The 12,330-nt window shown below is 39.6% G+C and overlaps 1 protein-coding gene across 10 annotated transcripts in view; it reads right to left on the bottom strand.

Moving 5' to 3' along the window:
* Positions 1 to 247: 247 nt before the first annotated feature.
* The window catches only part of LOC126184899 (protein tipE), a 230,645-nt gene continuing 218,562 nt past the window's right edge, over positions 248 to 12,330 (bottom strand). For all 10 annotated transcript variants that reach the window (XM_049927540.1, XM_049927545.1, XM_049927542.1 and 7 more), the window contains one exon: positions 248 to 4,131. In XM_049927540.1, coding sequence (XP_049783497.1) covers positions 4,068 to 4,131 — 64 coding nt within the window. In that variant the 3' untranslated portion in view covers positions 248 to 4,067. The remainder of the gene's footprint in view (positions 4,132 to 12,330) is intronic.

Genomic DNA, 12,330 nt, shown 5'->3' with positions numbered 1-12,330 from the left:
CTGACAACTTAAAGGAAATGATACTGGTGTTAGAAATTGAAAATTTCGTGTTTGTCGTGTGTCTTGTGACACTTTCACTTTAGGCTCAGAACATACCTTTGAAGACAGTGATCACATTTATTTCAGTTTTTCAATTTTTTAATATTGTCATTGCTTGAAGGCCAAACAACTTCCGTTATAACGATGAAAACATCATGCATTTGAGAGACAGCAGTCGTTAATATTTGTAAAAATTCATAACTCAGTCTGAAAGAATGGCAATTAATTTATTAATAACAATATGCAGAATATGATTCCTTACAAAAGCGAACTTACAAGTAACAAAATTTTCATAGTATAACCATGTGCCAGAACAATAAAAAACATTTGGACTTGATGATGGGCATAAAGGTACATATTATGTCTCCTCAGGATAGCAGGCATCCCATTTACAAATGCATTATGCACGATATTGCTTTAGTAATGAAGACCACTCAGTGGCATCCCCTAAACTCTATAGAATGATAAAAAAGCATCTCTTTTTTATACAGTTCACACACACACTGAATAACTGGTTGGGGAAGCTTGTACCATCATCCATAACAGCTTCGATTTCTGGTGAATTTCCAGTTAATTGCGAACTCATACTTCTGTTGTATAAAAGTACATCAAAAAATTTGTGATTGTTATATTATATTGCGGAAGGAATTACATCACGACCTGAGATTGGAAATATAGATGTGTACAATATAGAAAGAAATACACATTCTTGAACAAAATAAAACTGGGCTTTACACTAGTTTGTTTCATATGTTTAAATGAGCAGCCTCTGAAGTTGCAAGGAAACAAAATTAATGTTCATGATAAAGTAGTCACTTCCAAATTAGAATACGTTCTCACATATAATGTATGAAAATAAAAGCTAAGTTGCAGTTACATAGTTTTCTATCGAAAACAATTCAAAAAAGAAATTCAAGATTAATCGGAGATATTGTACCTTTCTGCAGCATTCTGGTGTTAAATACATAAATGATACCATACAATCTTCTGGTGTTAAGAATTACATGCAAAGAGATCCAGATACATTGTGGACTAGTCTGGAGTTGCAGTTTATCAAATTGATTATTAAGTACATTCCATTTTCTCAAGAAACCAAAAGTTAAATCATGACATGAACGCATAACTGCAGATACACCAGAAGTCGTTACAAAAGTATACATTCTCATTAAAAATATTTCAGTGAGGTACTGAACGTAGCTACATAGTTAACAATTCTGTAATGTATGTTAAGCTCCAGTTCCGAAATTGACTGAAGCTGGAAATTGACCTCAACAGCAAAAATGACTCAGCTGTAGTGGTGTGTGGAATGCATTAGCAGAAGAGATTATATGATACAAAAGACTCCACTTCATTTCCAAATATCAAAAGATATATTAAAAATAAAGGTAGCAAAATTCAACCAACAATGCAAGCGTCAACAACTTCATCAGAAGTATAATAATGTATTGCATTAGCCACATCACTTCCACGTCGTCATCCTTACATGTGCATAGCTACTACCATTCGCAAAATTCAGTGAAAATTTAACGTTCTTCTATTGAAATAGTGAGTATTATTTGCATTCTGTGAGTTTAAATAGACAAGATTTATTGCACTGAATCTGTCACGTTGGCATTGAAGAAGCGGTAGTCACAACACTAATACCACAAACTGGACCACATGTTTATTTAGTTCATAGAATACATTTTTCAGCCTTCTCTTGTGTGGTATAAACATTTTTTGTCGAAAGCTCCACGTACGTTGAATATTGTTCATTAATTTATATAATATGAGTTATAAAAAGCTAATATAATATATTTCACCCGCAAATTCTATGGCTTGAATCCAGAGATAATAATGACCTGTAACCATTTTCCAAACTTCTTTAAATGTCACTCCTGACAGGTATAAATAGTATTTTCTGACACATGACTCACTTTTGTTCTACTATTATTACTGTTTTCTGGGTCATATATGCTCTATGAAGTTCTAAAATTCTAGGGTACTTAGCTTATTTCACAGCCAGCTGGGTGTGTTTCGATGCACAATTTTTACAGCTATAATAAGGTAGAGATAGTTACAAAAAATTTTTGAATCCATTCCCAGTTTAAGAACGCTTCCATAGAAACAAAGATACGCTCCCATATTTGTGATAAATTATTTTTTCGGAATGGTTAAAAGTTATTAAAAATGAAAACGTTTACAAAAATATATCATGCAACAATGCCACACAGTTTAAGGCTTTCTCAACACAAGTACGTTTCTTAATTTAGAAACAGCATAGCTAGTTGAGATAATTACATGAGAAATGAATTTCAAATTGATTTGCCTGTTACTATTAAGTGCACAAAAATGAGTGAGATGTGACACTACCTATTTACATTTAATTAATGAGAGCTGTTCTAAAACGGATTTCCGGTATATTTTTAATGTCTATTACTTATATAACTATAGAACAACGTTTGCAAAAGCCTATTGCTTCTATTAGCAGCACAACTAGATGAGATTCAGTTAACTGTTTATATTCATCCAACTATCCTGTCACATTTCTTACTTTGTACAGCAACAAATCCTTGCCACTGTTTTGAAGAGATTTGTAGGATGCAGCTCTGGACGGAATTAAATTTGTATTTAATTAAATGCTTTGAAATGAAGCCTTCATTGCAATTCAACAGGAATTATAGAACGATTAAACCTCTATCATAAGCTAAAATTTCTACGTCTAAGATTGCTTTACACAGTGAATTAGATTTTATTTATGCAAAACATTTATCATTGGAGAACGTTACCAGTGGGCGGTGTCAGTCACATAATAATTTCTAGCTGCTAGTTGGAGATCTGCATAATATACTAGTTTACCATTATTTGCTTACCATTTTTCTAATAGTCACACAGAGTATTTTAAACTGTTTCTAGATCACAGACTTTTTTGTCCTTACTCGATTCAGTGATGAGTAGTTTAATCTTATTTGGTGCTTAAGTTTACACTGAACAAGAGCTACTTATCTAAACGTTCCATCGAGATTGTCAGAGATAACTTCATTTCACTTAATGAAAATGATAAACAACAGATTCATATAAAAATTTGTTGTTGGGCAGGCTTTGTTTTATGTTACTATAGGAAAACTGTAAATATTTGTTACTAAATCATACATGGCATCAAAAAGCACTAACTGTTACATTACACTTATTACAACAGCATCACTCAGTTTCATCATTCGACTTGTAATTAGTTTTATGTCAAAGCACTTTCATGTTGCTTGATATATATGCAGTATTGCAAGAGTTCGTTGGTTGAATCGATACTAAAAAGCTACAAACTCATCGCATAAAATTATTGTTTCAGTTGTTGATTTTAAAACATTTGTGATATTTACCATTTATGGAACAGTTTCAACAATTAACAAACCAGCACTCTTCTTATAAAGTACCAAAGTTAAAGATTCTGAACGACAGCAACATAATACATCACTCATTAGAATATGTGTTTATGGATAAAATATTTCACTATAAATCATGAACGTTGTGGGATTTTCTCTCCACTCTTACGACAGAATATGTTCAACAACATTGTAACAGATGTTTCTTTGAAAAACATTACTTCAGAAACCACTCAACTTGTTTGTTTCCACACAAATATTACAAATACAATTGCTAACGTTAGCATGAAAGACATTTTGAAAATATAACAATATGTCCATTATTTAGCAAGATAGCACCTATAGCAGTATCATCCGACAAAGTGACCAAACATGATTCACATTACATTCCTTACTGTGCCGAGAAAAATTATTGTATTTGGAAAGATAAACTGATTACTTATGGTCAGTAACGGAGAATATGGTCTTCAAAACCTCTTCCCCCCCTAAAAAATAGAAACATGCAAAAGTGTGTCAAAAATTGTGTATTAGAACTCCTTAAAATTAACCGAATGAAATAGGTATGATAGACGTGTCAATGAAAGAAAATTACTGTGCTCTCAGCAAGAACCTTCCTTCTCAATCGTTTAGTCTCTTCTGTGGTGTCTCACTCATTCTGGAGTGCTTGTCCTATACATCTGCGATGGGGCCGCCTGGAGTTGGAATACTAGTCGCCATCGTCTTTCCAAGGCTCCTGTAACCAAAATAGTAGTAAATCAATAAGAAAGTCTTAACTCAGAGAACAAGGTCATGATTGTGTAGTATACACAAAAAATATGATTTTTTGTACTGGTTGAAGTCGCCAAAATACAGTGTCTCAATTGCTTAGCACATACTATTTATTATTCTCATCAGATCACATCAAGACCTCCATCTTCATGGAACAGAGATAGCACTTACAGAATAAGGTAAGTAGTCCATAGATTAAATGAGCTGACACTCTCCCTTGGCTTTAGAAAGCATACAACATATCTGATAGTTGAGGATAAAACCCACTAGGTTACTGTCAATACCTTGAGATTTGACAGGTCAACCTCCAAAAGTCGAAAGTGCTTCTGTTGCAAGTAGCACCCGCATGTACACACGAAACACATACGTATATGTATAGGTATTAATCAGGAAAATAAACGGTCAGTTTGGGTGGCACAGAGAAAAGCAGTAATACTGAGACGTATTAATCACAGTGTGTATATGTAGGCTACGGGAAATTGTCTGATGGTTTACCATTAAGGTTGTAAATGTTGTGATGAAGGACGTTGTAAATCGTGCGAGACCTTCTATAATCAGCATTTTCTCTGGTGTTGTGGGTAAGGTCAATTGAGGCACTGACATGGCAAAGGTAGTAACAGCCTTAAAGAAAACTTTTCAGGGAAACCAAACAACAAATGGTTCAAATAGCTCTGAGCACTATGGGACTTAACATCTGCGGTCATCAGTCCCCTAGAACTTAGAACTACTTAAACCTAACTAACCTAAGGACATCACACACATCCATGCCCGAGGCAGGATTCGAACCTGCGACCGTAGCGGTCGTGCGGTTCCAGACTGAAGAGCCTAGAATCGCTCGGCCACTACGGCCGGCTCCAAACAACAAATTTATGATTTCGTTTCCACTAACATTATTACAGACTGCTTGGAATGGGAGGCATAGACTCATGCTCCGTGCTATAAGTAACATCTGCAAAATTTGGCGTGTTTTTGTCTATGAAATCCGCTTTCTATATATTAAACATTCAGAGCCACTCCTTATCCAAAGTCAGAATTAAGGTTATTTGAATTTTATGGACAAATTTTCTGGTAAAATGCGTGACACTTCTCATCAAGGAAGTTTAATGCAGATAATAAGGGTTTTTACCCCGGTGATCTTCAGATATTTGCGCTCCCTTTTTCTCCTTCTCTGTCACAATGTACAGACATTCGTCTGATAGCCCCTACATATTTTTAAAAGATCTACTGCAAACTTGCTCATGGCCACTGTCGGAGGGTAAGCAGTATGTGACAAAAACTTGCCTCCTACTTCAGGTTCGATCATCGTATTTTCCTTCTCTGAATATTCACGATATGAATGAGACTCATTCCTTCTCTGTACATCAGCTGTTTCTTTCCAAAATTCTGTACGAATTTTCTTATACTCTCTCAAGTTAATTCACGACACTTGTACTGGCACTTATACTGTATAGTGCCTAGTAAAGAATTTTTTGTATAAACGAACTTGCTTAAACACACACTACACAGTAAATTAAGAGTAAAGAGTCAGTAATTTCAATTTACCATTCTAAATGGGGGAGTTTTTGGGGGCATACTGATGTAGCAAAACAGAACTGTATCACAACTACTTGTTACCAACACGTCTAGACGCGCTCTGTTGCCGAGACATACTACCTTGTCTGCGCCAACAGCTCTGCACACAACTACTTACGCTATCTAGCAATTACGTTTTCAGCTAAGTTTGATTATATCTAGACATACTACCTTCTCCGTGCCACTGGCAGGCCCACATACTATCTTCTCGATACAAAACCTGAATACTGGAATTTTTGTCAGCTACGACCATTCATATGTCAATGCCTCAGTTGTTGGATAGGAGAAGATGTGTGAACTTTTAAATTGCAGATGTGCTGCTTGTGAGGTGACGAATGATGAGGAAGGTGCACATCAGATGTGTTTACTATAATGTTCAAATGGCTCTGAGCACTATGGGACTTAACATCTGCGGTTATCAGTCCCTTAGAACTTAGAACTACTTAAACCTAACTAACCTAAGGACATCACACACATCCATTCCCGAGGCAGGATTCGAACCTGCGACCGTAGCAGTCGCGCGGTTCCGGACTGAAGCGCCTAGAACCGCTCGGCCACCGCGGCCGGCTACTATAATGTGGACAGGGTTTTAGGAACAGTACGAGGGCTACAAAATTTTACAATGGAGGTTTGGACAGAATTTCAGAAAGAAGATTTCGCATATGAGGTCATGTTTGATACGAATAGTCGTCTTGGCTATTTACTGTCTTATGACGTTTATGTCGTTAGAAAAGGAACCTTAGCTCTAAAACTTCAAGAACGGCTAATAGTCCACAGCTTTATTGAATGAAAAATACGCTACAAATGCTGTAGGGAACCTACAGAAAACCTAGAGCAGGGTGATCGGACAGAGATTTATGACCCCTCCACGCGAATACAAGCTCATTGTCTGAACACGTCGATCGCTGCGAGGCCACCGCCGTCCGCATGCTTCACTCTGGGAGTACAGCATATCGTTCGATATTGTGTAGAGTTGCGAAACAGTAAGTTCAAAACGTTGAACAAGGTATGTACCTGATTTCCTGTAGACCCCGGCAAGAAGTACAAATTAATGCACAGTGCTGCACTATATCTTGTGTTGAACAGTGCTTAGCGTGTGGCTACCGGCGGGCACACGGCGTAGGCGTGAACCTCAGTGTGTCTGCCGGCGGTCTCGCGGGAGTCAACGTGTTAACCATTACATTCCGCTCCGTACATTCGTGACGATTCACCAAACAGCATGCACGTACTGCGTCTCCGACGTCCTTTGCAACTTCATGCGTGGAAACGACCCGCTTGGTGTAAGTACCGGGTGGTTATAATCGAAGTTCAGCTAGTCACAGACGTCCAGTGCGGGATGTAATTATCGTATGGCAGCGAAACTTGGTAGGTATTCTAATGCGTTAATGCTGAAACGATTTGCACTGGAAAACAATTAGTTCCAGTTTTGGCCACCACGCGCAAATCTGGCGCTGTGACTGCAAGGAAGACGCGTAGGACTGTTTCCGTATGTAATGGACTAGGGATGGGACATGGGCAAGAAGGTCAAACAAGTGAGAAACGCATTATGTTAATTTTGTTATTAACCAACGTTTGCACAGTTTGTTCAATATGAGCACCGGAGACGTCGACGAGATGCCGTACAGCACCAGACTTGCAGTTGGTGGCCAAAATTGGAACTAACTTCTTTCCAGCGTAAATCTGTTCCTCACCGACGCATTAGCGTATCTACCAAGTTTCGCTGCTATAAGGTAATTACAGGCCACACTGGAACTCCGTGATTAGTTGCACTTGAATTAGTTGCACCTGGTATTATTTCAGTTGCATGGCTAAAGACTCTAGAAATGTCCAATAGACTGACAATTCACGGACTGGACCTCATTCTATGAATGGGATGAGAGTGTATGGCGCCTGTGGCATTGTATAAGCGTTGTATCGTCCATGGTTTCCACGGTATAGGCCGAGCGGCATAATTCAGTGAACACGGAGCAGAAAAACATCAGTGAAATCGTGGGTGCGTAGTCCAAAGAGTTAAATAGGTTTGACCAACAATACCACATTACTTAAGAGATGACGTCTGATGTAGAATGTACAGTTATCATTGTTTTTAGGCGAACATGTTTTGGACCAAGGTTCTCAGGCAGTGTTTTGTGAGGAAACAAGAAAATAAAATGTTGATTAATGGAATTGCACAGCTGAAGAACTAGTGGAAGTTTTTAAAGTCTTGGAAGTTTCAATCAAAGTACAATATGCGAACGACACTCTCCTACTGCAGATGTTATGACATATCTCCAGAGATTATTGCTAAAAGTGAGTTCTGCTAGCCAACAATACAGATTGAAGATAAATAAAAAAAAAACAAAATTAATACTAATAACAGAACTCAAGGGCATCGCTAAGAGAAGAAAAACGTTGCTGTTGGGGGGATACAGTGGCACAGGTATATAGGGACATGAATAAATCGTGAGTTTCGTGCTACAGTCGTAGAAATTAAACAGTTTTTCAGAATTAATAACTGGTTGATAATAAACACACTAAAACGCAAATTCTGTTGAACGATATAGAAACATTACACTTAGAAGGCGAAATTTTTTTAAAGACTGAAACTTAAAAACCGTGGATATATTGAAACAATCTTGCTAAAAGTTTTGGAACAGAAGGTCCATGAAAGCGACTGTCCTAAACGTATGTGAAGGAAATGGAGGTTACAGAAAATCGATGCAAATAAGAAAACTAGTAGTCTAGTTCACAGCATGAGAAGAAATCTTTCGTTTTGTACTTGTAAATTATAGATTGCAGCGATCAGTCGTACTTTTTAAATTTTATTGTGCAGATCAAGATTTTGGCTAGAAGCTAGCCATTCTCAATGATACTATTTTCGCTCAATGCATGTAATTCCCTGTTGGTCAGGCTTCATCCACAGTTCAACTGTGGATGAAGCCCGACCAACAGGGAATTACATGCATTGAGCGAAAATAATAACAAAATTTAAAAAGGACGACTGATCGCTGCAATCTATAATTTACAAGTCAATATAACAGTCGCTGAGTGCAACAGCTTTCTGAATGGAAGGTAACCTGATGAAATCTTTCGTTAGTTTTAGAGACGATGGAACGCAACGAGTGTTTTCTTCGGTAATAATTTTTATTCTTACAACAACTGATCGATACATTGTACGCATAGGAACAGTGTAAACAGAAGTAATGTAAGCTGAACAAACAAATCACACCTCATTTAGGACAACTGGTAACAACCATTCTGGATGCATCCCATCGAGATAACACAGTGATACGCTCAGGAGTCATGGATGGTTCAGAAACCTGGAGCATGAGTAAACGAGAAAAGGGAAAACTGTTAACATTTGAAAGAAGAGTAATGAGGGAGATATGAGGCCGATCTTAGATGAAGGCGAATGGAGGGATAGAAAGAGTAAGGAAATCTACCTCTTGATACAACAACGAACAATCCTACAGAATGCAGGGGGCGGGCCATGTAGCCCGTATGCCAGAAGGAAGAAAAGTGAAGAAAGCACTTGAGGTGAAACCAAACAACAGATGTCCCATAGGACGACCAAAGTAGCGCTGGATGTACGACCTGGCCAAGGACCTGCCAACTCTGGGGACTGATGACACCTGGAGGAACCGAACACAAAACAGAAAGGAATAGAGGCAGTCTGGGGAAGCAGCGCGTAGTCTTCAGAACCTGTCACTGCTGAATATGTGTGTATGTATGTGAGGAAAATTTGGAAATTTGTGGTAAATTCCTGTGGGACCAAGCTGCTGTGGTCATCGGTCCCTAGGCTTACACACTACTTAATAGAACTTGAACTAACTTACGCTAAGGACAACACACACACACCCATGCCCGAGGCAGGACGCGAACATACGACGGGGGGAGCCGCGCGAACCGCGGCTATGTATGTGTGTATGGTATACTCAGATGTCAACTAACCCGCCCGATTAGCCGAGTGGTCTAACGCACTGCTTTCCGGGCGGGAAGGTGTGCCGGTCCCCGGCACGAATCCGCCCGGCGGATTAGTGTCGTGGTCCGGTGTGCCGCCCAGTCTGTGGATAGTTTTCAAGGCGGTTTTCCATCTACCTCGACGAATGCTGGCTGGTTCCCCTTATTCCGCCTCAGTTACACTATGTCGGCGATTGCTGCCCAAAACTGTCTCCACGTACGCGTACACCATAATCACTCTACCACGGAAACATTTGGGGTTAACACTCGTCTGGTGTGAGACATTCCCCGGGGAAATCCACTGGGGACTGAACCGCACAATAACCCTGAGTTCGGTGTGTGGCGGCGGTGGGGTGAGTGGACTGCTGTCGCCTGTTGTGGGGCTGTGTACCACTGAGGGCTATGGAGGGGATGAAGCCTATCCGTCGTTTCTAGGTCCTCAGTTCAATACAATACAGATGTCAACTAACTCGTTGTTATATCTATAGAATTTTTCGATAAGTTACAGCATATTACTAGGTGACGTATGCTGTATGGTCAATAATTGAACCTTCCTTATTTATCAGGTATTAGGCAATTACGGCTTTTTAATTGGAATTATGCACTTATTTTTTACGGGATTCGAGGAAAGAGGAGTACTACAGCAATATTACGCTTGTTACTGTTTCCAATGCAACCTTTCACAAAAAGATGCAAGCAGGTGGAAATATCACCATATCAGCACTGTCGTGCAAACGAACGGGTGGATACAGACGTAGAAGAAGACCTTTTAATACCTGGAAACGTTCTCTCTGCAGGGATCTTCAGTATATGGATATAAACTGAGAGGAAACTGAAAACCAGGCAGCTGATTGGGTTCGCTGGAGGAAATCAGTTGCTTGATATCCAACACAGCATTGGAGAAACTACGTTTAAGCCCATGTGTGCTAAAAGTGAAGGCTAGGAATATGAGCGCGGATCAGTCCGGGAACTTAACTTCTTTGCTCTTTCCCCAGACAAACTCTGACTTGTTGTTGGGATTAGCGAGAGATGATTTCGTCTACGAAGGGCAGTCACATATCTTTTAAGCGAGTTTCACCTTCGGTATGCATTCTCAAATCACGTTTATTTACTGTAGTATTTAACATTTAGAAACTATTTGCTTTTCAAAGAGGGAAGAGCGTGGTATTTCTCAAGTAGAATCACCTAATCGAAAAGCCACATCTTTTTAGTGGCATATTAAGACAACAGTTTATAAAGTGAAGATCACAAGCATCTATTTCTGTTATCAGCTAAGGAGTGTAAAGGACGAAAACAGATCTTCACTGTGCGACAGCTACGAAGCTTAAGCGAAATGTGCTAGAGAAGAAAATTTGTGGTAAGATCTTATGGGACCAAACTGTTGACGTCAGCGGTCCATAGGCCTACACACTACTTAATCTAACTTAAAGTAACGTACCCTATGGACAACACACACACCCATGCCCGGGGGAGGACTCGAACCTCCTACGGGGGGAGCCACATGGACCATGACAACGCGCCCCAGACCGCGCGGCTATTCCACGCGGTCTGCTAGACAAGGATATATATAGTGTAGTTACTTAACATTAGAGCCCAGCAACAATAATATCTCATATCTGCATGAATAGACCCCACGGAGATTTTGTTAATTCTCATAACTGTAGGAATGTAATTCCTGCATTTCTGGGTACACTTTAAGGAGAAAAATGAAATCGAATAATCTTACCGAACGAGGTGACGCAGCAGTTAAGAAACCTGGCTAACACGAGAAAGGACTTGGTGTCCAAATACTCGTCCGGCCATATTAATTCAGGTTTTCCGAGGTTTTTCTAAATTTTTGCGACTGAATTGTTTCGTTCAAAAGTGCGCATCGAGGGTCCTGCCTCATCCCTACTCCAACCAGAGGTTATGATCCGTCTCGACATACTTTATCGCCAACGTTACTTTAACACTCCAATTTTCCTTCCTTTTTCGTATTACGGTGAAAATAGGCGTAAAATTGTATTTTCCGCTAAAATACCTTTTTTCGATAACACTCATAGAATCCCTCCTGAGACTGAGATTCATTTATTGTTGATCTCAGAATAGTGACCGAGCGGTGTGGCGCAGTTGTTAGCACACTGGACTCACATACGGGAGAAGGACGGTTCAGACCTGTGTCCGTCCATCCTGATTTAGGTTTTCCGTAAATGTCGTGTGACTAGGGCCTACCGACAGGCAGACCGTTCGCCGGGTGCAAGTCTTTCGATTTGACGCCACTTCGTCGACTTGCGCGTCGATGGGGATGAAATGATGATGATTAGGACCCAGTGCCTGAGCGGAGAAAATCTCTGACCCAGCCAGGAATCGAACCCGGGCCCGCAGGATTGACATTCTGTCACGTTGACCATTCAGCTACCGGGGGCGGACCTTTAGGTTTTCCGTGATTTCCCTAAATCGCTTCAGGCAGACGCTGGGATGTTTCCTTTGAAAGGGCGCGGCCGGTTTCCTTCCCCATCTTTCCCTAATCTGAGCTTGTGATACGTCTCAAATGACCTCGTTGTCGACGGGACGTCAATCCTAATCTCATCCGTATTGTGATATCAGACTTGGAGGTAACTGAGTGATAAATATACATATATATATATATATATATATATATATATATATATAT

This window comes from Schistocerca cancellata, chromosome 4, assembly GCF_023864275.1.
Source record: "Schistocerca cancellata isolate TAMUIC-IGC-003103 chromosome 4, iqSchCanc2.1, whole genome shotgun sequence".
NCBI lineage: Eukaryota > Metazoa > Arthropoda > Insecta > Orthoptera > Acrididae > Schistocerca > Schistocerca cancellata.
This window is presented reverse-complemented; position numbering and strand designations above follow the sequence as displayed.